Raw genomic sequence first — 25114 nt, forward strand, 5'->3', positions numbered from 1 at the left:
TTCTAGCAGACGGCAAGAACCCAAGACATGGCGAGAAATGGTTATGAGGCTGCTGCGTCTGTTTAGCTGTTTTGCTTCGAGCACTTGGTGATTTGTCCCAGGCTGAGATAGACTGATGACACAATGGCTCCTCCAGAAAGTGATAACAGCACGCCTTTGAAATATCAGGTAGAAGAAAAGAATGGAATGAAAACGGTTTTGTCCCCAGAATTATCATTTCTGCAGACGGGCACATAAAAAATGCACGTGATTCAAATCGGTATGACAGATTCTGTAAGCCCACGTACAAAATATTTTGACTAAAAAATAAACCGCCCATATACAGTTGTTGCTTTTTTTTTTTTTTTTTTTTTTTTTTTTTTTTTTTTTTAGTATCATCATTCAAAACACCTTTGCGGTAATGTTAACAAATACAGTAGCTGTTATGAAATAGAAATTGAGGAGATGCTGAATTTTCAGGAAGAACGTTACTTTCTTGGTTTTTACACACATACACACGCACACATACACGCACACACACACACACACACACACACTTTTTTTATTGGCATATATATAACTGTCAGAAACTTGAATTTTTTGTATGATCCAGATGTGTGTGTTGCTTACAATTCCAACTGAGCACAAGAGATACCCCTACACACACACACACACACACACACACACACACACACACACACACAGAGGGATGAGAGAGAGATCTGTCAAAAATAGAATGCGGCCTTTCATTTTCTCTTGATTTTCAACAGAATCGAAGTATTCCCTTTCAATTTCAATTAACTATTTCATTGTCACTCCATATTTCACCTGTCTTAGAAGACTGCATATATATGATACTCATTGCCTGGTGAGTTATGGAGTTGAAAGTGATAATTAAATAATGCAACAAATGTGTGAACCCCTCACCCCCCCCCCTCAGACTCCCCACCCCTCCACCCCTCCCCCACCCCCTACCCCTTGCTCCCCCCCACCCCCACTCCTGATACACACACACACACACACACACACACACACACACACACACACCACGCTGTCTCTCTCCCAACCACCATCTCTCTCCCCTCCTCTCCTGCCTCTTTCATTCAGTAGTACTCAGATTATGGTATACTGCTATTTGAAGAAATTCACCTATACACTGCAGTCTCTGAATAGTACCCCAGGTGTGCTTCAGGGTCGTAAGTTCTCCTTTGGCTGTTCTGCGCCAGGTGTTCTTTGGCCTTCCTCTCTTTCATCTACCTTCTGGTATCCAGTGAAAAGCTGTCCAGGTGATGTGACCTTGTTCTCTTTGCATGATGTGTCCAGTCCATCTCCACCACTTTCTCATAATGATTGATGGTTTCAAGTTCTCTTGAATGCACATACTGGGCTAGTAACTGGTTATGGCCAAAACATAATAAGGCTTTCAGAAGTCAAGGTTAAGAATCAAAGGTCAAGATTACAGTACTGTGCAGTCAAGAAAGGGTGTCTTGTTTCAGAATGAAATGCTTTACACTGTCCTTTTCTTTTCTATTTTTCCTTTTTTTTTTCTTCTTCTTCTTTTTTCTAGAACTCCTGTGTTTGATAAAGTGGGTACCACACACAAAGTTTGAAGGCCTTTCCACTCTTGTTGACTATAACTGAACTGAACGGAGCTTTGGTGCTTATGAACATGATGGGGTCCAGCATAAGCAGGTTTGCACACATATTGGCCTTGGAAACATCTCAATGTTTTTTTATTCTGTTGCACTCTTTGTCACAACAGATTTCTCTGTATGAAATTTTGGCTGTTCTTCCCAGGGAGAGTGCATTGCTACAGTGCAGTGCACCATTTAATTCTTATCTTTTCTGTGACTACAAGTGTATTTATTTTCCTATCAAAGCGGATTGTTGTACAAAATTTTGCCAGTGTCATTAAGTGCATGCTACACATGGCACCTTTGTTTATCATCTTGTCAGAATGATTGATAGTAATAGTGATATTTATATAGTGCTGAATCTTGTGCAGAGACAAATCAAAGACATTTCGCACCAGTCATTTACACGATTGCATAACTCTAGAACTGGAGAAACTGAAAACAAGGAAGAGGCAGGGAAGGGAGGCTACCTTGGGAAGAGCTGGGTTTTAAGGCCAAACTTGAAAGAACTGAGTGCAGAGACCTGACGAAGCGAAAGAGGGAGTTCATTCCAATTGCAAGGTCCAGAGACAGAGAAAGAACAGCGGCCAACAGTGGAGTGTTTGAATCTGGGTATGGGTAAACAGTGTGGATCCGAAGCCGATTGTAGAGAGCGAGATAGAGTGTACAGGTGAAGGCAGCCACAGATATAGGAAGGGGCAGATTTGTGAATACATTTATAACGTAGAGTGCTGATCTTGTACTTTGTTCTGTGTGAGACAGGGAGCCAATGGAGATGTTGCAAAAGAGGAGTGATGTGCTCAGATCTTTTCTTTCTGAGGACGAGTTGGGTAGCAGAGAGTTGTATGCGCTGATGGGACTGAATGGATAAGCAGGCAAACTAGACAATAGAGAGTTACAGTAGTCAAGGCGAGAGAGAATGAGAGAAACAACTAGTCTATATGTTGTGTCGGTGGACAGATATTTCCGAATGGAACCGATGCATCGCATTTGACAGTAGCAGGATTAACAATAATATGTCTGACTGATAAATTTTTGTGTGGACAGTGTGTTGTCAAGGACAACACTGAGGTTCCTGATTGAACTGGAAAGAGGGATGGATGTACTGCCAACTTTGATTGTGTCAGTTGTGATGAAAGAGTTTTTGTTTAGTTCCTATGATCATTGCTTCAGTTTTGTCTGTGTTCATTTGTGATGTATTTAGTTTCATCCAGTTTTGAATGCCCAGGAAGCAGTCAGATGTTTCTTGCAAGAGTGACGACAATGATTAGTGTCTAGGCCACTACTTTGGGTCAGGTGGATAGGGAGAAAATACTGGCAAGTGTGGAATTCAATCCTGTGTGCTCAGATTCTCTCACTTCTGAGGCAGCTGCATTACACTGGCCACCACGCCACCACATTTGACCTGTCATGAGCTGCCAGATGTATCCATCCCCCCCACTCCCCCCACCCCCAAAGAAAAATCACAAATGTGCAAAGAAAATCGACCAAAGGATGGAAGTGAACATGGCGCCTGCTACATTACCTTCCATGCCTCCCCCCCTCATAGTCATATTCCTTACCTTTATATCAGAACTTTTTTTTTTAACTAAATTTCATTTAAATCAAAGATAGAATTGGGCAAGCAATCACAATCATCTGCCTGTTCTGTTTTGCTTTGTTTTTTGTTTGTTGTTGTTTTTTGAAAATATGCATACAATTAACACAAATACAGGAGGGGGGGGGGGGAAGAGAAAAAAAATGTAAAGCAAACAGAACATTTATATATGAGTTGGACTTAAAAGTCCCCCAAACAGTTTTCTGGTGCAAAAATGCTTTTGGAACATGTCTGAGTATCCTTGCAGGGCATATATTGGTAATAAATGCAAACATTATCATTATCAGCTTACCTTTTAAGTCATTTAATATCCCCAAAAACATGATAGGCGTGTCACATTCATCTGCCTGTTTTGTTTTGCTTTGTTTTTTGTTTGTTGTTGTTTTTTGAAAATATACATACAATTAACACAAATACAGGAGGGGGAAAAAGAGGAAAAAAATGTAAAGCAAACAGAACATTTATATATGAGTTGGACTTAAAAGTCCCCCAAACAGTTTTCTGGCGCAAAAATGCTTTTGGAATGTGTCCGAGTATCCTTGCAGGGCATATATTGGTAATAAATGCAAACATTATCATTATCAGCTTACCTTTTAAGTCATTTATATCCCCAAAAACATGATTGGCGTGTCACTTTCCTTGGCTTATATTTAGCAGCCATTACATTGTACATTGTGCACACATTTTCTGGCCTCAAGAGTTGTACCTCCTTTGACGTCAGGTTGAGACAGTGTTTGCTAAAATGATCTAAAAAATCCATGTGTGAGAGTGAGGAAGGAATACCTGTTAATTGCAGAGCAAGTGTATCCTGCTCCAAAATTTACACCAACATGATTACATTTGCAAACAATCTGTTGATATGACCATTTCATGATGAAATAAAATCCATCATGTTATAATATCCAGCATTGGAATAAGTGGGCAAATAGCGAAGTATGGTGAAAGTTAAAAAGAAATTGCTATAATGTCAAAACATACTGTAGATTTGTGGAAGTCCATTAAAAGTATAAGTTAATTCTGAATTACCTTCAGATTAACATCCCCAGGAACAAAAGTCAGGATACAAAAGTACTTCCAGTTCTAGCAAGCAGATTGCATGAAACCATCCTCATAAGATGTCTGTAGTCTGCATGCAGTGTTCTGTTGTATGCACAGTCTCAAAGTGACACATTCATAATGCATACTGTCAACTGAACATGTGTAGATACCTAAGGTTTTAAATAATTAATCCTTTTCAAGACCAGTCAGTAACTGGCATTAATCATAAAGTGGATGGCCCAGGTGGTACACTGGGGGTGATCTTTACCACAAAAGCAGTGTGATGTCTGAATGAAAATCAATAATCGCATTGTGTGGCCCATAACACTCAATGACAGCTCGGATGGTATAATTGGGAGGAGTGTCCTCTAGTGTCTGCCCACCTCACTTAGTTAATTACCCGAATTTGTGCAGGGTCTGTGTGTACTAAGTGTAGGTGATGGGTAATTACAGGGAGGCATGTATGTGTGTGTCATGCCCTTCACATTTATGCTGGTGAGGGGAGGACAGTCACTGGCCTGGTGCGTGGGTTATTCATCAGACGAGTGACACCAGTTTGTGTGAAAGATGTTGCTTTCCATTAACGTATCTTTCTCTAATGGAACTGACTTTGCTAAAAGTGATCAGGAGAGTCTCACAATTAAGGTCAGTTCAGAAATACGTCTTGTTTTTATACTTGGCTATATGCATGGACGGTTCTGTGTTGCTGTGTTAAAAGTGTTCGTTCCATAGCCAGTTAGCAGCACAAAGGGTTACTTTTGTACTGCAGTATTTATCTTCTGACATTTCTAGCTAAGAGTACATTGACCAGTAGCCAGTCAGTAGAGGTTTGTGGTTGACTGCCCATGTTCACACATACGCATGAGGTTGCGTGGATTGAGATGTTAGTTAAGCTTGCTATGGAACCTATTTACTCTAAAACCATGTTGCTGTAACTAAATAATAATCTGATGAAAATATGAAGTGTCATTATGTTCACAATAAAGAACAGTTCAAGTTGTTGTTTGTTTGTTTGTTGTTGTTTTGTTTTATTGTTGTTGTTTATAAAGGTGCTGGTAGATGTTTGTGAATTTTTTTTGCAAAGTACTCTGTAAACTGATATTCAGGTTCAAGCCAGCATTGTGCATCAGCCCATTTATGTGTCTGTCTGTCGTTTTGACTTTTTGTTATCCCACCAGTTCAAATAATGCATCTTTATAAATCTGTGTTTCAAAAAGAATGCCATCGTTTATGATATAACTTATATTTTAAAGTTTATTTGATTTTAATTCTTGACCCACAAAATAACAATGAGTGGATAATAATTATTGTAACTTTGCATGTATCATGTACCTTTTACACTCTAACATTATGCTTCTATCATTCTCCCATGATGTTTTTTGTTATAACCCAAACCATTAATATTGCTCCATGTCAGCACAGTTCTGAACTCATTATGATTATGGTACTTTGTATCAAGAGTGAAAGGGTTAGGAAATACTAACAGCTTCAAAATAACATTTTGCTGTTGCTATTATGCGTTATCATGATGGTTTTGTGTTGCTGTTTTGTCACACAATTACACTTTTATGCTATTGTTTCATGTTTTGTAATAATTTGTCATCAATCATACTCAATTTTTGGTCACACAAACACAAAAAAAATAATTATTTTGCTGTTTAATGATTTAGTTTGTTCAGGAGTACTCTTGATATTTTATTTTTAAGTTGCTCATTGTGTTTTGTTATTTGGTAACAGACTGTATTTTGATCAGTACCTTAATTGTTTGGGCAGAAAAAGTAGAGTCCTCTTCCTGACTTTGCCAAACACAACAAAAGAAATACACAAATATTATGCAAAATATTACTTTCCTTAATTTTTAGTATACGTGCAGTGATGTGATGGTATAAAATTTGTCCAAAAGCTCAAAATGACGCGCAAAATGCTCAATTTCAATGAACGTCAATTGGCTGTTACTTTGGTTCTAATATAGATAGAACCATAATTTATTATTGTGGGATGTGTGTTTTGACTTAGTAGTTTTAATCTAATCTTGTTTTAATGCTGTTTCAACACAACTTTAATTTTTTTTAATAAAGGTTACTGGTACCTACAAATACACTTCAGGGTCTGTTCTGGTAGTTGTCATCAGCTTTCAGCTCCGTCTCTGGCAGTTTTCAGTCAGATAAAACCAAGGAGTGAAAATGAAAAGGCATGAAAGGAAATGGCTTGATTTCAATGGGAACTGAAGTTTGATGAAAGATAGAGGGCTAAGACCAAACTTAAACGTTTAACTCTAAAGGATGTTCATTTTCTCTGTAGACCCCCTTCACCCCCATTTAAGTTTGATCAAGATGCAGTGGTTGAATGCAGTCAAAGCAAACTCAGTTGTAGGGTACCTTTATAAAGAGCACATACTCTGATATTTCATATTTTATATTGAAATTCATTTATCACAGGATGAGCTTTGTTTACATTGCTGTTTAGTGTTTTACCATGCTATGTATGTCTGTTACAGGATCTTTTCCTTGGCAGTGGTTTGGCAATATGTGGAAACCTGTTGATCAGTGTGTCTCTGAATGTTCAGGTAAAAAAAAATTTTTGAAATGTATATTTCATTCAGAATAATGATAATAATAATAACAATAATAATAATAATAATAATAATAAAACAAATTAGTGGAACATGACATATTACCAGGTCAGGTCTGCCTGTGTCCTTTTCACTGTTGTGGGTGCTTATTTCTTAAGCTGTCAAGCTGAAATTTTTACAAAGTATGTGCACTATTTGCTAGGTTTCAGGCTGTTATGGAATGGATCTATTGTTTGATGTAGGAACAACAGGTCATAGAAATGGTGAAGTGATGCCGCAAGTGATCCCTGTGTGGAGGCTCCGGGATTAAATCTATGAAAGTTCAGGTGACTGTTCCATCATTCTTGGATGTGGACCTTTAAAAAGTACCACTTGGGAGTGTCTGCTTTTCACTTGCATTGGGTTTTCGCATCGGGGTGTCAGGGAGGGGTAGCACCTCTGATGGTGGAACACGCTGTGCTCTGCAGAGTAGTTTGTCTGCTTTGGTCCCCACCTGGCACCCAGCTCTCACCTGTGGCTTCCTGTAGATGTTTGCATGCAACAGTGGCCAACCCCCAGCAACAGCTTCCACTGGCTGGCAGAACCAGGTGAGAGTAGCCAACAGCTCATCAGCCCCTCAGTGAGTTAGGGCTTGTCTGCCTACTCATGCGAAGACTGGCTCCAGCAGGTCCAACAACTTGGAAGGTGGTTCCAGCAGGTGCTGTGGAGCGCTTAGAGCAAGGCGAGACACAAAAGGAGTCTTGGTCATCCACCGCAGCCGGGGAAGTCTCCAGGCGTGACGCTTCTCAGTGCCACTAGATCAAGATTTCTCCTGCCAAGAGAGTGGGATTGCCCCTGTGCAGCGGCTCTTCCACTTAACCCTTTGATGCCAGGAGCTCACCTGGTACCTGGAGTTAGTCAGAGTTCATGCACAGGTGTCTGTGCAACCCAGGTAGTTGTGGATTTCACAGTGCCTGCACCTGATTGATTGTAGAAGTACACCCACATGAAGAACCCACAGAGAGAGGGGATGGGGTGACATTGTATAATCACAGTGCCTGCACACGATTCATCGCAGAAGGTGGAAGAAGATGGCAGAATGGTTAAGACGCTCAGCTGCCAATATAGAGAGTCCATGGGGGTGTGGGTTTAAATCATGCTCTCACTCTTTCTCCAAAGTTTGACTGGAAAATCAAACTAAGTGTCTGGTGTTTTGGATGAGACGATCAACCAAGGTCACATGTGCAGCATGCACTTGGCGCATTGAAAAAGAACCCATTGCAAGAAAAAATTATGTTAAAAGAAATCCACTCTGATAGGTACACAGTTATATAAGCGTGCACTCAAGGCCTGATAAGTGTGTTGGGTTATGCTGCTGTCAGGCATCTGCCTAACAGATGTGGTATGGCATATATGGATTTGTTTGAACGCAGTGACACCTCCTTGAGAAAGTGAAACTGAAACTGTATAATCATTCTAGATCTGGTAGTTGTGGATTTCACAGTGCCTGCACCTGATTCATTGCAGAAGTATGTAATATTGTCAGTTGTTTTCGACTATGACCATCAGAACAGCAGAGGAGGTAACTGCTGTCCCAACTATCTGGGCTAGTATTTGACAAAACTGGAGAGTGTCTTGCCCAAGTTAAATCCCCGCTCTCTCGGCCAAGAGGGTTTCAGGACAGTAGGTGTTGGGATGATTCCCAAAGGCCAACTAGCCCCCAAGGCTGCAGCACTAAGAGCCAGTGCAATTTTGCCTCCTAGTTTGAGAGTCTTGGTCCTTCACAAAAGATTAAGCTGTAAATGATTTCCCACTGCAATGGAGAAACCAGTGATAATACAGCTCTCACTTTGCTGTTGGCCCAGCTAGCTGTAAACTCACGTCAATCTGTGATACAAGCTCATACATGCTGGCCGTTGCAGAAGTACACCCACATAAAGAACTCGCAGAGAGAGGTGGAGCGACACTACACGCGGGACCCCCTGTGGTGGTTGGGCCTGTTCCTGATGGGGCTGGGGGAGGCTGGCAACTTCACTGCCTATGGCTTCGCCCCGGCCTCCTTGGTGGCCCCGCTTGGCACCACCACTGTGATCGGTGAGCATTTGGAAACTGTGCGGGTGAGGGTTCGATGAGGATTTGTCAAACTGGGTGAGGGTTCATGAGGGTTTGTAAACTGTGTGGGGTGAGGGTTTGGTGAGGGTTTGTAAACTATGTGTGGGTGAGGGTTCGGTGAGGATTTGTAAACTGTGTGTGGGTGAGGGTTCAGTGTGGATTTGTAAATTATGTGTGGGTGAGGGTTTGGTGAAGGCCGGCCTCGCAACAGCTGGAGGCGAGATACTGAGGCAGAGCTGAAGCAGCAAGGGACCAACTGGACTGGAATGGCCCAGAACAGCCCAGAACAGAGTGCGTTGGCGAGGGGTCGTCAATGGCCTATGCTCCACCAGGAGTGATGGGCAAAATGAATGAATGAATGAGGGTTTGGTGAGGATTTGTAAACTGTGTGTGGGTGAGGGTTCAGTGAGGATTTGTAAACTATGTGGGTGAGGGTTTGATGAGGATTTGTAAATTATGTGTGGGTGAGGGTTTGGTGAGGATTTGTAAAACTGGGTAAGGGTTTGGTGAGGATTTGTAAACTGTGAGGATTTGTAAAACTGGGTGAGGGTTTGGTGAGGATTTGTAAACTCTGTGTGGTTGAGGGATCGGTGGGGATTTGTAAAGTATGTGTGGGTGAGGGTTTGGTGAGGATTTGTAAAGCTATGTGGGTGAGGGTTTGGTGAGGATTTGTAAATTATGTGTGGGTGAGGATTTGGTGAGGATTTGTAAAGCTATGTGGGTGAGGGTTTGGTGAGGATTTGTAAACTATATGTGGGTGAGGGTTTGGTGAGGATTTGTAAAGTATGTGCGGGTGAGGGTTCAGTGAGGATTTGTAAAGCTATGTGGGTGAGGGTTTATGTGAGGATTTGTAAAGTATGTGTGGGTGAGGGTTCGGTGAGGATTTGTAAAGCTATGTGAGTGAGGGTTTGGTGAGGATTTGTAAACTATGTGTGGGTGAGGGTTTGGTGAGGATTTGTAAACTGAGTGTGGGTGAGGGTTTGTAAACTGTGTGGGGTGAGGGTTCAGTGAGGATTTGTAAAGCTATGTGGGTGAGGGTTTGGTGAGGATTTGTAAACTGTGTGAGGGTGAGGGTTTGGTGAGGATTTGTAAACCGTGTGTGGGTGAGGATTTGTAAACTATGTGTGGGTCATGGTTGTGGTACATTGTTGTGCTTGGGTGAATGGATGCTTGGTTGTGGGTGTGGGGGGAGGGTGGTAGGGTGGGTGGAGGGTGAGTAGTGGTAGAGTAGAGTGGGTGGGTGCAGTGGTGAGAGTATGTGCCTTTAGTGTGTGTGTGTGTGAGCATGTATGTGTGTGTCTGTGCATGTGTGTGTTTATTTGTGCATGTATGTGTGAATGAGCATCCTTTGTGCCTGTACTCTTGGTTGTGTTTGCCTGAATTTATGTACATCTGTGTCTGTTACTTTAGAGTCACACTTTTTGTTGTTCAGACCATGTTGTTTGGAGTGTGGTATGTTGTGTTTTTGGCATGAACAGGATCAAACAAACACCCACATGTGACTTTAGAACCCCATTGAGATGTGCTCAGCCTGTCAAGTATGGGAGATCATTGTTTTGGAGTGGATGTAATTTTCACTCTGCAGCTTATTTAGACCTGCACCTTCTTGTGCAATGTAGCTTTTGTTTATTGATCAGCTGTGTGTGATACTGTTGTCTTATCTGTCATTTACATAAGATTTATTTGACCAGGTGTTTGTTCAGTGCAGTTTTTGTTTTTGCTCTGTTGCTGTAGGTAGGCATTCACTGATGATGATGATGATGATGATGTTGATGATGACATGGATAGGGTCTGTCCTCAGTCTAGACCAAGCTCTAAGCACTCTGCAAACATCGAGTCATTTGCACAACCTGAATAAACAATAAAATTAATTATCTGGGTAGAGCCGACTGACAGCTGCTACTGGGTGCTTATCATTCATTTCCTGTGTCATTAACTCAGGTTTCAGTCACACACACACTCACATTGACATGTAACATTTTATGTGTATGACAGTGTTGTTTATTTACCCCACCATGTAGGCAGCCGTACTCTGTTTTAGGTGAGCACATTCTGGGTATGCTCTTATTACTTTTACCCACTGAGTGCTGACATGGATTACAGTATTACAGGATCTTGAACGTGTGTATTTGATCTTTGCGAGCATGTACACTCAAAGGTGGTTCAGGCACCAGCAACCCTGATATTGATTGATTGATTGATATCATGGATACTTATATAGCGCCTATCCTCAGTTGGAGGCCAAGCTCAAAGCGCTATACAAACTCGGGGTCATTTACACAACAGGCTGCCTACCTGGTTACAGCCGACTGACGGCTGCCATTGGGCGCTCTTTGTTTCCTGTGTCATTCAATCAGATTTCAGGTACGCACACATACAGACTCAGACAGACACGTAACATTTCACGTGTATGACCGTTTTAATTATTTATTTACCCCGCCATGTAGGCAGCCATACTCCATTTTCGGGGGTGTGCATGCTGAGTATGTTCTTGTTTCCATAACCCACTGAGGGCAGACATGGATCACAGGATCTTTAACATGCGTATTTGATGTTCTGCATGTGTATACACATGAAGGGGGTTCAGGCACTGGCAGGTCTGCACATACGTTGACCTGGGAGATCGGAAAAATCTCTGCCCTTAACCATACCAGGTGTTACAGGGGATCAGACGCAGAAAACTTTGACAAGAATCCAGCCCTCTAACCATTCAACCACCACACCCGTCACCCATTGACTCTTGGTATTTTGATTACATGCTCTGCTGGAATTGGATTTGTCATTGTTTGCTTGCACGCAGCTGAGTTTTATCAACTGATAGGGTTCATTAAGGTTTTATAGGCCAGTATTGATCAGTGAGAGTTTGTGTTTGGCTCACAGAGTTTTGTTGCGTTTGTGGATGGATGCAATGGTGTTAGTGCTTGTTTTCTCCATTGATCAGCTGGTTATTCAGTTTTTTTCTTTTCTCTCTTTCTACTAAGTCGATGTGATGTTGTGTACGGACCAGTCCACATGCTTTGACATATCCTTGAAACTGAAAACTGAACTGTTCCATTTCGTTGTCAGCTGGTGTGTTTGAGTATGTGCATATATGTGTGTGAGTGCATTGGTGAACGAGTGTATGCATGTGAGCATGTCTTTGGATGCAAGTGTTTTCTTTATCAGTCAACTTGACCTGGTGTTTCGCTCAACTTTGAGAGAACACTAGATAGTTTGAAGGATGATATTAATGATGACACATGTCTCCTGTGTGTTCCAGCCAACCTTTTTCTTGCTGCCATCTTTTTGAAAGAGAAGATACGACCTGAGAATCTATTTGGTGAGCACTGTGCTTATGCTATCATGGATATAATCTGCTCTGACTGAAAATGATTGACAGTTTTTCACTCGCTTTGAGAGCTTGCTAAAAAGGTGACATACATGAAATGAAGTTAAATATGTGATATATTGGTTAAGCTATCATTAGTGAGATGTGAATTGAGATGTGACATACAGTATAACAGCTGTTTCTCTGCTTCTTCTTCTTCCTCTCTCCACCCAAGACGAAAGGTCATTTTTGTTGTTCTTTGTTTGGGGGGCTTCATATCCTCCGATGTACTCATATCTACAACAGGGGGTTTTATGTGTATAAGTGTTGTGTTTGACCCTTTCCATCCTGCTGTGTAGGCAGCCATACTCTGTTTTCAGGCTGTTTGCTGGGATATATGTTTTTCCTCAGCCTGCCAAACATCAGCTTGGAGTACGGCATTTGTTTCAAGTCTGTTTGATCTTTGCATGTGTCTACACTCAGAAGAGGTTGACAAACTGCCATGTGAAGTGACACAAATCTCCTCCCTTAACTCCTCAAGAGCTGTCCACATTGACAGTGTAGACCTTACAGACCTCTGGGATGGAAGTCCCTCGCTCTACCCTCTCAGCTATCACTGTGTTTTAAGTGTGCTCTTGTACAACAGATAGCATGCAAATTATATTTGTATAGTTTTATTTTCTGTTTTCTAACATGTCTATCTTGTCCTGAATCTCACCTACACATTTATAGCCTGATGACTGCTTTTTGACTCACATGTGCAAGCAAAGTGGGTGTGTTTTCATCTAGCTTCAAGACTGGAAACTGTTGATCATTCAGATCAAAATTACTTGATTAAAGGAATTTTTTTTCACTGCAAAGTTTATGGACATGTTATCTTGAAGCACACTTCAAAAACTCCACACACAAAAATCTGGCCAGTGCACACCTGCACAAACATAATATTGCATGGATCAGAGCCAAAGTGGAAGGTGAAACTGATTTCATTCTACTTATCAAGCTAGGGAAGAGTTTAACCCATTGAAGAGTATAGTTTGATAACAGATTCTTTTTTCATACCTGAATCTTGAAATGCTTCTTTCTTGTCTTAAAGTGAACAACCTAGTGTATACAATCATGTGCATGCATGTAGACATGCACACACACATGCACACATGCATGCTCACACAAAATCTGTACCTCTGTGTGTTTGAAAATCGGTTTTATGCCAGATGCTTGGTGTATTTCCTCACAGGCTGTGCTGTGGCAATCATCGGGGCTTTTCTGATTGTCACCTTCTCCTCGCAGGTAAATACGCAATATATATGTTTTTTTTGGTTTTTTTAGCTGAATCTGGAATACAGTTTCAAGAGAATGTAAGAGGAGATATATGAATGCATTGTTTCTTTAGCTGACTTGGGAATAGAGTTTAAAATCAATTGTGAGAGGAGATATGTGCATGCCTGCATTAATTTGTTTCTATAGCTGACTCCGGAACAGTTTCAAATAGAATGTAAGAGGAGATATGTGCATACCTGCATTAATTTGTTTCTTTAGCTGACTTGGGAATAGAGTTTCAAATAGAATGTAAGAGGAGATATGTGCATGCCTGCATTAATTTGTTTCTTTAGCTGACTCCGGAACAGTTTCAAATCAAATGTAAGAGGAGATATGTGCATACCTGCGTTAATTTGTTTCTTTTGTTGAATCCGGAACAGTTTCAAATAGAATGTAAGAGGAGATATATGCCTGCATTATTTTCTTTTTTTATTACTTATTGTTATTTCTTTCATTCTTTTGTGGCTGACTCATGGGTACAGTTTCAAATAGAATGTAAGAGAAGATGATGATGTGCCTGCATTAATTTGTTTCTATAACTGAGAAGTAGAGTTTTAAATAGAATGTAAGGGAGATATATATATGCTTGCATTAACCCATTCAACCATGGGGTGTTTACAGCCTCAGCAGGTTTCCATGCCACGCTTTTTGGAAAAAAAAAAAAAAAAACCCACACCCAAAAACACAGAAAATATACTGTTGTTCCTCCAGGTTACATGTGGACACATCTGGAAATACTGTAGAAGTTTGTTCCCTTTCTTTGCGATCTGTGCATGCTTATGTTTGAACATGAAAACTGTATCATTTAGACGAATTTTGACGCCAGAGCAATGGTTGTGTGCAGGGCTCAATGAGTTAATTTGTTTCTGTGACGAGTACAGTTTCAAACAGAATGTAAGAGGAGATATGTCAGCATTAATTTGTTTCTGCAACAGACTGTTGTTGTTTTTTTCTTTTGCAGCATGAAATTGTGATGAGCGCCAAAGAAGTGATGGCAGCACTCCAGCAGCTGTCCTTCATTATTTATGTGGTGAGAATCCAGTGCTTTTTGTCATTTAGATTATTTACCTATTTATATATTTGTTTGTTTATTTATTTATTTATTCCAGTGCAATTTGGCCTCCTAGTTTGAGAGTCATAGTCCTTCACAAAAAAAACTTAGTGCTGCAGCTTTGTGGGCTAGTTGGCCTTTGGGAACCATCCCAACGCCGACTGTCCTAAATCCCTCTTGGCCGAGAGAGTGGAGATGTAACTTGGGCAAGACACTCTCCACTATAATCAAATTCTAGCCCAAATAGTCGGAACAGCAGTTGCCTCCTCTGCTGTTCTGATGGTCATAGTTGGACACAACTGACTATCATATATTTATTTATTCATTCATTCTTTCACTTATTTGTGTGTTGTGTTTTGTTTGTTTGTTTCGTATAATATCCGTTGAATGTCTGATACACAATTACTAAACCAAAGGAAAGGAGAAACCGTTATTGTTTGTTGGTATGGGTTTACTCAATCACTGACTGAATATAGTTCATGCCAAAGAACCTTTGTCGACTTTGTTGTGGGTTTTTTGTCTTTTTTTTTCAAACTAAGTAGAAGATAACACCAGGAAACAAATCAGTCATGCAAACAAACATTTACTGCTGATTAAGTAATTTCAGAAAGTCACAGTCAAGAGAATATGTTGGTGGGCCTGAAAACTCTTGACTGAACATTGATTTTATTGTTAAGTCATCATCCATTCTACCATCATGGTGCCTTGCAACAGGGATGCACTTTGTCTTAAAGATCATGAACCATGATGTGAATGAATGAATGATATGATTACTTATAGTTATATAGCATCAGTTTTCATTAAGAGAACAAATTCTAAGTGCTTTCCAAAGATGGGAGTTGTTTGCACAACAGGCTGCCTGGCTGAGTAGAGCTGATGGACAGATGCCTTTGGTTGCTCATCAATCGTTTCCTGTGTCATTCAGTCAGGTTTCAGTCACACACACACACACACAAACACACACACACACACACAGTCACACAGACATGTAACATTTTTTGTGTATGGCCATTTTGTATGTCTATCCCATCATGTAGGCAACCATACTCTGTTTTCAGGGGTGGCTGTGGTGTGTGCTGTGTATGAGTAGTGAACAGATGTGTGTCCATGATGCCTGCTGTATGAGGTGAACAGATGTGTGTCCATGATGGGTACTGTGTGTGTGGTGAACAGATGTGTGTCCATGATGCGTGCTGTGTGTGTGGTGAACAGATGTGTGTCCATGATGCCTGCTGTATGAGGTGAACAGATGTGTGTCCATGATGCGTACCGTGTGTTTGGTGAACAGATGTGTGTCCATGATGCGTGCTCTGTGTATGGTGATCAGATGTGTGTCCATGATGCTTGCTGTATGAGGTGAACAGATGTGTGTCCATGATGGGTGCTGTGTGTGTGGTGAACAGATGTGTGTCCATGATGTGTGTTGTGTGTGTGGTGAACAGATGTGTGTCCATAATGCGTGCTGTGTGTTGTGGTGAACAGATGTGTGACCATGATGCTTGCTGTATGAGGTGAACAGATGTGTGTCCATAATGTGTGCTGTGTGTGTGGTGAACATGTGTGTCCATGATGCGTACTGTGTGTGTGGTGAACATGTGTGTCCATAATGCGTGCTGTGTGTTGTGGTGAACAGATGTGTGACCATGATGCATGATGTATGTGGTCAACAGATGTGTGTCTGTGATGTGTGCTGTGTGTGTGGTGAACATGTGTGTCCATGATGCGTGCTGTGTGTTTGGTGAATAGATATATGTCCATGATGCATGCTGTGTGTGTGGTGAACAGATGTGTGACCATGATGCGTGCTGTGTGTGGTGAACAGATGTGTGACCATGATGTGTACTGTGTGTGTGGTGAACATGTGTGTCCATGATGTGTACTGTGTGTGTGGTGAACAGATGTGTGTCCATGATGCGTGCTGTATGTGTGTGAACAGATGCGTGTCCATAATGTGTGTTGTGTGTGTGGTGAACAGATGTGTGTCCATAATGTGTGCTGTGTGTGTGGTGAACAGGTGTGTGTCCATGATGCATGCTGTATGTGTGTGAACAGATGTGTGTTCATGATGCATGGTGTGTGTGTGTGTGAACAGATGTGTGTTCATGATGCGTGTTGTGCGTGTAGTGAACAGATCTGTGTCCATGATGCGTGCTGTGTGTGTGGTGAACAGATGTGTGTCTGTGATGTGTGCTGTGTGTGTGGTGAACAGATGTGTGCCCATGATGTGTACTGTGTGTGTGGTGAATAGATGTATGTCCATGATGCATGCTGTGTGTGTGGTGAACAGATGTGTGACCATGATGCGTGCTGTGTGTTGTGGTGAACAGATGTGTGACCATGATGCATGATGTATGTGGTCAGCAGATGTGTGACCATGATGTGTGATGTATGTGGTGAACAGTGTCTGGAGCTTGGTGTTCTGGGGGTGCTGTTCTTTTTGCTGTATGGACTGAAGATACAGCATGTAGTCATCTACCTGCTCATCTCCTCTGTCACTGGTACGTATGTTCATTGTGTGCGTTTGTGTGAGTGTGTGTAAAAATGGGCGTGTGCATTTGTTTCCGGCACCTGTGTCCTAGCGCTCACTCACACAAGCACACACATGCGCACACACACACACACACACACACACACACACTGGACCACACTGCACATGCATGCACTCATGCAATCGTCAAAGCTCACAAGGTTGGAGTCAAGTGGGTGAATGCTTTGAGTGTACTTTTCATTTGTGTTTGTATATTTAATTTTATCTTATTATGTCATGTATATGCTACTGTGTGGTCATTCACAGACCACAAACACACACACCACTCCACCACAGAGCTCAGCACACAGAGTTCACTATCATGCAATAATACATGTGCTTAAACATGTATGCGCATGTACAGACATGCACATATGCACATGTACTTACACATGCATATATACAGAAATGCACGCGCACACCCCTCGTTTTTATGTGTGTGTGAATTAATTTTAAAGTAGTTGTGTCATTGTGATAAAAGTTGAAATGAATGGATGTTTGCGAATATGAAAGACAAGATGATATTTTGCATTTCTGTAAACTGTAAAATACTTAAGATTGGACTTTTAGAAAATATGTAGCAAGACTTTGTGTTTTAGTATATTTAATCATGTCCATTGTCCATTGGACTTTAAAAAGTTGTGGCATGACTGTGTGTCTAAGTATTTTTATCATTTCTATTGTTCATTGGATTTTTTTTATGTAGCAAGGTACTTTTATCATTTCCATTGTCCATTGGACTTTTAAAAGTTGTAGCAATACTATGTGTCTAAGTATTTTTATTGTTTCCATTGTCCATTGAACTTGAAAAAGTTGGTATAATGTTTCTAGATCAGTATATTTATCAATTCCATTGTCCATTGGACTTTAAAAATTGTACCAAGACTGTGTGTCTGAATTAGTATCGTTCTCATTTCCATTGTCCATTGGATATTGAAAAACTGTAGCAAAACTATGTGTCTAACTAAGTACTTTTGCCATTTCCATTGTCCGTTGGACTTTGAAAAGTTGTAGCATGACTGTGTGTCTGAGTATTTTTATCGTTTCCATTGTCCATTGGACTTTATATAAGAAAAAAACTGTAGCAAGACTATACGTATAACTAAGTATTTTTATCATTTCCAAGGTCCATTGGACTTTATATATATTACTTTATATATATATAATAAAATTGTAGCAAGACTGTCGAAGTATTTTAATCATTTCTACAGTCCATTGGACTTTGAAAAAATGTAGCAAGACTGTGTGTCTAAATAAGTATTTTTATCATTTCCATGATCCATTGGACTTTATACAAAGTTACGGCAAGGCTGTGTGTGTAAGTATTTTGATCATTTCCACTGTCCATTGGACTGTGTGTCTAACTAAGTATTTGTATCATTTCCATTGTACCCCCCACAGCCTCCTTCACGGTGCTGTCAGCCAAGGCGCTGTCTGGGATGATTCAGATCTCTGCCAGCGGTTACAGCCAGTTCCACCACCCCGTGTTGTACGTGATGCTGGTGCTGATGGTGGCTACTGCCGCTGTGCAGATCAAGTACCTCAACCAGGCCATGAAAAAGTTTGACTCCACTGTCGTCGTACCCACCAACTTTGTGTTCTTCACTATCAGCGCTATCGTTGCTGGTAAGATCAAGCAAGGGGACAACTTGAGGGGCGAATGTTAGGTCTTTTGCGTTGTGCCGGCTGACCTAAAGCCTTATGGGCCGAGAGAGTGGTGATGTAACTTGGGAAGACACTCTCCACAGTCATCAAATTCTAGCCCAGATAGGCAGGGCAGCAGTTGCCTCCTCTGCTGTTTTGATTGTCACAGTCGGACATGACAGACTTTATACGTATGTATTTAGGAGGATTTTGTTGAGATGAGGCGGTGCAGTTGAGTTGTTACAATTCTTTTTTTCCTTTCTTTTTTTATGTATAGTTTTAGGTTTTTGAATTTTTGTTTTGTTTTCTAGTTGTGCAATTCATTCGTGGTTAGTAATAGTAATGATAGTATTGCAGAGTGACATTCTCACACCTCCCAAGCAGAGAGCATGTGGCATTCACAATAAAAAGTTATACTTACAGAAATATACGTCCATAAAGTATGACACACAGTACACAAACAAATGTGTGTACATGCAAACAAACACACATGAAGAGGCACACACACACACACACACACACACACACACACACACACATGATCTGCAGAAGGAAGGGATGAGGATGGTGATGCTGCTGCTTTGGAGGTCCATTTTTGGAACTCTGAGCTTCCTGTCATACTGTATCAACCAGGTTCTAGAGATGCTGACACCTGCAGTGTTGATCAGGAAATTTGAGCGACACTCCCCAAACATGCATTTGAAAAGTGGATACTGCTTGATTGTGTGGTTCCCAATCTTCCCATTTTAGCTCACAGCACACTCAGCTCAGGGTATGAGCATGCCACAGGCTGAAAAATCCCACCTCTGTTGGGACTCACGCCCGTGTCCTCCTGATCATCAGAGTGCTACGCTAACCACTTTGCCACGGCTGCTTGCTGTTTTGTTACATGTCATTAGGATTTGTTGAAAGGTGACTGAAAAAAGTTTAATTGTGTTTTGTATAAGTAGAGTACTTTTTCAACATGCTGTGGAAGTTCTGGGCTGTTGATGAAAGTTCCATTTTGATCTGTCTCAAAAGCAAAATTCTTAGATCAACATTTGTGTGCATGTTAGTGTTGTAGCGAGGTGGGAGACTAACTAGCGATGGGGAACGATGTATATATTTTCATTCTGTTATCATGAACAACCAATGAATTTCTCTTAATTTTGCAGGCATTGTTTTCTACAAGGAGTTTTACGGAATGTCCAGCATGGACATTGGCATGTTTCTATTGGGGTAAGGCACTTTCAGCAACACATCTAGAAACAACCCCCCTACCCCCCCAAAGTGCCAGTAAAACAGTCCATGTCTTTGCTTTTAGTCACTTAATTTTCATCAGCAGGCATTGAAAAAGAATATAAATTAGGAAATGACCAGACAGGATGAGGTCATGAAGTTAAACTCATTTTCTGACATGAGGTTTTACTCATTTTCTGTGCATGTGTGACAAAAGTGTGGAGTTTGGAGTACCCATGGACTTCTGTGTTTCAGGAATGATGTTATAATTATTTCATTCAGTATAACAGCGGTTTTCTGTGTTGTACTGTGCCAAATCAAGATACAAACAATAAAATAAGTGCTTTTTTTTTTGCTTTTTTTTTTAATGAACCTTTTTTAAAATTTCATTTCAGACAACGAAACCGAACATTGACACACGACCAGAAAAACAACAACAAAAAAACAACAAAATGGATAAACATCATCATTTCCTTACACTGACTATATCATTCAATTATCCATAAAAATACATACAAACTCACACACATGCACACATACGTACATACGTACACATATAAACACAAACACACACTGCCACAAGCACACAAATCCACAGACATGCACACAAACATATCAGCACCTGTATACACGCACCTTCATCCACCGATGTCTGCATGTAATGTATACATTAAACGTCATAGAACACAGCACCCATACCTCATAGCATGTTCAAATAATCAATGCTGTCCTTTTGTGTGTTTTTTTTGTTTGTTTTTTTTCCTCTGTATTCCACTCATGCCCCTAAAATAAGTGCATTATTTGTCTCGGAGTATCTGTATAAAATCCCTGATTTATGTAACTGAGAATATCCATACAAAAGCCTTATATGTCTCAGAATGTCTGTATAAAATCCTTATTTATCTCAGAATATCCACATAAAAGCCTTATTTATCTCATGATATCCATATAAAAGCCTTTTTTATTTCATAATATCCATGTAATAGCATCATCTCTGTACCCATTGTCTCTTATCTGTTTCAAGAATGTCAAACACGAATGAATATCTGACAAAAAGACCAGCAACATTTGTGTATAAAGCACTAGACTTACGACAAAGCTGCATTGACAGTATGAAGCAAACATAATAGAAAAGTTTGTGTATAAAGCACTAGACTTAAAACAACAAAGCTGTATTGAGAATACGAAGTGAATATAATAGAATCTAACGTAATTGCCATTTGGTGCATTTTCTCACCCCATTGTGAATGGGCCAGAGGCCTCTACAATTAAACCATGCTGAGTTCTGTGTTCCTTTGTTTCAGGTGCGTTTTGTCATTTGTGGCTGTGTACTTCATTACCGTGGGAAATCTGCTGGATGCGGCTAAACAGGGTCTGGCGAACCAACAGCGTGTCTCTGCCGACATTGTCCCCTGTGAGTGTGTTTTCAGGCCTTTAGTGCCATAGACATTGTCCCCTGTGTGTTGTCAGACCTTTAGTGCAGTAGACATTGTCCCTGTGTGTTGTCAGACCATTAGTGCCATAGACATTGTCCCCTGTGAGTGTGTTGTCAGACCTTAAGTGCCATAGACATTTCCCCTGTGTGTTGTCAGACCTTTAGTGCCATAGACATTGTCCCCTGTGTGTTGTCAGACCTTTAGTGCCATAGACATTGTCCCCAGTGAGTGTGTTCTCAGGCCTTTAGTGCCATAGACATTGTCCCCAGTGAGTGTGTTGTCAGGCCTTTAGTGCCATAGACATTGTCCCCTGTGAGTGTGTTGTCAGACCTTTAGTGCCATAGACATTGTCCCCTGTGTGTGTTGTCAGACCTTTAGTGCCATAGACATTGTCCCCTGTGAGTGTGTTGTCAGACCTTTAGTGCCATAGACATTGTCCCCTGTGTGTGTTGTCAGACCTTTAGTGCCATAGACATTGTCCCCTGTGTGTTGTCAGACCTTTAGTGCTATAAACACGGTCTCCTGTGTGTTGTCAGACCTTTAGTGCCATAGACATTGTCCCCTATGTGTTGTCAGACCTTTAGTGCCATAGACATTGTCCTCTGTGTGTTTGCAGGCCTTTAGTGCCATAGACATTGTCCCCTGTGTGTTGTCAGACCTTTAGTGCCATAGACATTGTCCCCTGTGAGTGTTGACAGACCTTTAGTACCATAGACATTGTCCCCTGTGAGTGTTGCCAGACCTTTAGTGCCATAGACATTGTCCCCTGTGTGTGTGTTGTCAGGCCTTTAGTGCCATAGACATTGTCCCCTGTGAGTGTGTTGTCAGACCTTTAGTGCCATAGACATTGTCCCCTGTGAGTGTGTTGTCAGACCTTTAGTGCCATAGACATTGTCCCCTGTGTGTTGTCAGACCTTTAGTGCCATAGACATTGTCCCCTGTGAGTGTGTTGTCAGGCCTTTAGTGCCATAGACATTATCCCCTGTGAGTGTTTTTCAGGCCATTAGTGCCATAGACATTTTCCCCTGTGAGTGTGTTGTCAGACCTTCAGTGCCATAGACATTGTCCCCTGTGAGTGTGTTGTCAGACCTTCAGTGCCATAGACATTGTCCCCTGTGAGTGTGTTGTCAGGCCTTTAGTGCCATAGACATTGTTCCCTGTGTGTTGTTAGACCTTTAGTGCCATAGACATTGTCCCCTGTGTGTTGTTAGACCTTTAGTGCCATAGACATTGTCCCCTGTGTGTGTTGTCAGACCTTTAGTGCCATAGACATTGTCCCCTGTGTGTGTTGTCAGACCTTTAGTGCCATAGACATTGTCCCCTGTGAGTATGTTGTCAGACCTTCAGTGCCATAGACATTGTCCCCTGTGTGTGTTGTCAGACCTTTAGTGCCATAGACATTGTCCCCTGTGTGTGTTGTCGGGCCTTTAGTGCCATAGACATTATCCACTGTGTGTTGTTAGGCCTTTAGTACCATAGACATTGCCCCCTGTGTGTTGTCAGACTTTTTGTGCCATAGACATTGCCCCCTGTGTGTTGTCAGACCTTTAGTGCCATAGACATTGTCCCCTGTGTGTGTTGTCGGGCCTTTAGTGCCCTAGACATTGTCCCTGTGTGTTGTCAGACTTCTAGTGCCATAGACATTGTCACCTGTGTGTGTGTTGCCAGACCTTTAGTGCCATAGACATTGTCCCCAGTGAGTGTGTTGTCAGCCCTTTAGTGCCATAGACATTGTTAACCTCTTCAGTTCCAAGCATTATTTTGACTCTTGCTTCCTTAGGTGTTTTTGGGTTGTGGAGGCTAATAATTAACAAAAAATTATAGCATGTAAACTAATGAAAGAAAGTATGCACATAACCCAGACTTTTCTGAAAGGAAAATGAACAGACGATCAAATTCTGATAGTTAGAGGTTCATTTAACACAATGATTTTAGATATATATATATACTCACTCTATGTTCACTTTCAGACAGCATTGAAGAGGTTTACAGTGACCCAGTTAGCTCACAGTACAAAGTGGAATGGGGGTGAGCACTGTTGACAAGGTCGCTTGCAGACAATGGCTGTTTGATCAGTGCTAGCCTGCTTTCCTAAAACCATGCTGTACACGTAATTCACGACTCGCAGGAAACTGTTCACCCCCTTCACCACTCTCTCCCTCCCTGCCCTGAATAAGTGGATGGTTTGAATTTGGGGTCAACTCCAGGTCTGCCACAGAGCTGTACTAAGCATCCTGCACCTCAACATAAGTGTTGTCCTCTGGCTAAATTCTGTAGGTGAAATCAACTCGTAGATACACAGATATATATGCATGCCCTCGAGGCCTGACTAGAGCACTGGGCCATGCTGCTAGTCTGGCAGTTGTGTAGCGCATATAGATTTGTCCGAAGGCAGTTGATGCCTCCATGAGAAACTGAAACTGGTTGGTTGAAGGAAACATAAACATAATATCCTTGCTGTCCCAACATTTGTGTGCATTCATGTGTGTGTCAGTGTTTGTCTGTGTGTCTTGTGTGCTTTGTGTCTGACTGATGTGTTATTGTAAAGAGCTTTGAGAGGTTTGAAAGCACCATGCAATGTACTGTTGTTGCTAATATGATGGGTACAACAGCAGAATCATTAAAGTGTTGGACCTTCAATCTGAGGGTCCCAAGTTTGAATCCCATTCACGACATCTGGTAGGTAAAGGGTGGAGATTTTTTCCGATCTCCAAGGTCAACATATGTGCAGCCCTGCCAGTGCCTCTACCCCCCTTTTGTGTGTATTCGCATGCAGAAGATTAAATACACAGGTTAAAGATCCAGTAACCCATGTCAGCGTTCAGTGGGTTATGGAAATAAGAACATACCTGGGATGCATCCCCCAGAAAACAGAGTATGACAGGGGTAAAAACGGTCATACATGTAAAAGCTCACTCATGTATACGAGTGAACATGGGAGTTGCAGCCCATGAACGAAGAAGAAGATTATTAGAAGTAGCAGTTATTCCGATGAGAAGATAAACTGTCTCATCCAAATGCACTTAGTGCACGTAAAAGAACCCACAGGAACAAAAGGGTTGTCCCTGGCAAAATTATGTAGAAAAATCCACTTCGATAGGATAACAAATAAAATTGCAGGCAGGGTGAAAAAAAAAAAGGGTGGCGCTCTTAGTTTAGCAACAATCTCTCCCTGCTCCCTGGGGAGAGCAGCCCGAATTTCACATGGAGAAATCTGTTGTGACAAAAAAAAAGAGTAATACAGTACAATACAATACAATACAATACAGTACAATACAATACAACACAACACAACACAACACAACACAATACAATACAATACAATACAATACAATCATAGCAGTAGCAGTATTACTATTTATTAATATCATTTTCATTATCCCACGGTGTGTGTGGCATGTCCCTTTCAGCCTGGATGCTGGCCAACGTGCATGTGGGGCGGGTGCAGCCGACAGGTGACGTGGAGCACCTGGTGAACCCCCCCCAGGGCGGCGACCAGGCCCCCATCCTGGGCCCCCAGCACCTGCCCCCCATCACACTGGCCGATGAGCAGGACGACAGCCAGCCGGAGGTGCAGGACGTCTCGGACACCACAGACCTCGTGTCCTCCGCAGCCCTGTCCAGCCCGCTCAAGACGTATGGCGCCACACACTAGTCACCGGCCATGTTGGAGGCTTTTGTTTCAGCTGCATGAGCTGTTCGC

The 25114-nt window shown here is 41.6% G+C and overlaps 1 protein-coding gene across 1 annotated transcript; it reads left to right on the top strand.

Moving 5' to 3' along the window:
* The first annotated feature begins 31 nt into the window (after window positions 1-31).
* Window positions 32-25114, top strand: LOC143295194 (NIPA-like protein 2). The gene is made up of 11 exons (XM_076606766.1): window positions 32-168; window positions 6746-6814; window positions 8722-8893; window positions 12171-12230; window positions 13453-13505; window positions 14497-14565; window positions 16988-17084; window positions 18515-18739; window positions 19912-19975; window positions 21280-21389; window positions 24822-25114. The coding sequence occupies exons 1-11, from the start codon at window positions 124-126 to the stop codon at window positions 25064-25066; spliced, it is 1209 nt and encodes a 402-aa protein (XP_076462881.1). The 5' UTR covers window positions 32-123; the 3' UTR covers window positions 25067-25114.

This window comes from Babylonia areolata, chromosome 20, assembly GCF_041734735.1.
Source record: "Babylonia areolata isolate BAREFJ2019XMU chromosome 20, ASM4173473v1, whole genome shotgun sequence".
Lineage (NCBI taxonomy): Eukaryota > Metazoa > Mollusca > Gastropoda > Neogastropoda > Buccinidae > Babylonia > Babylonia areolata.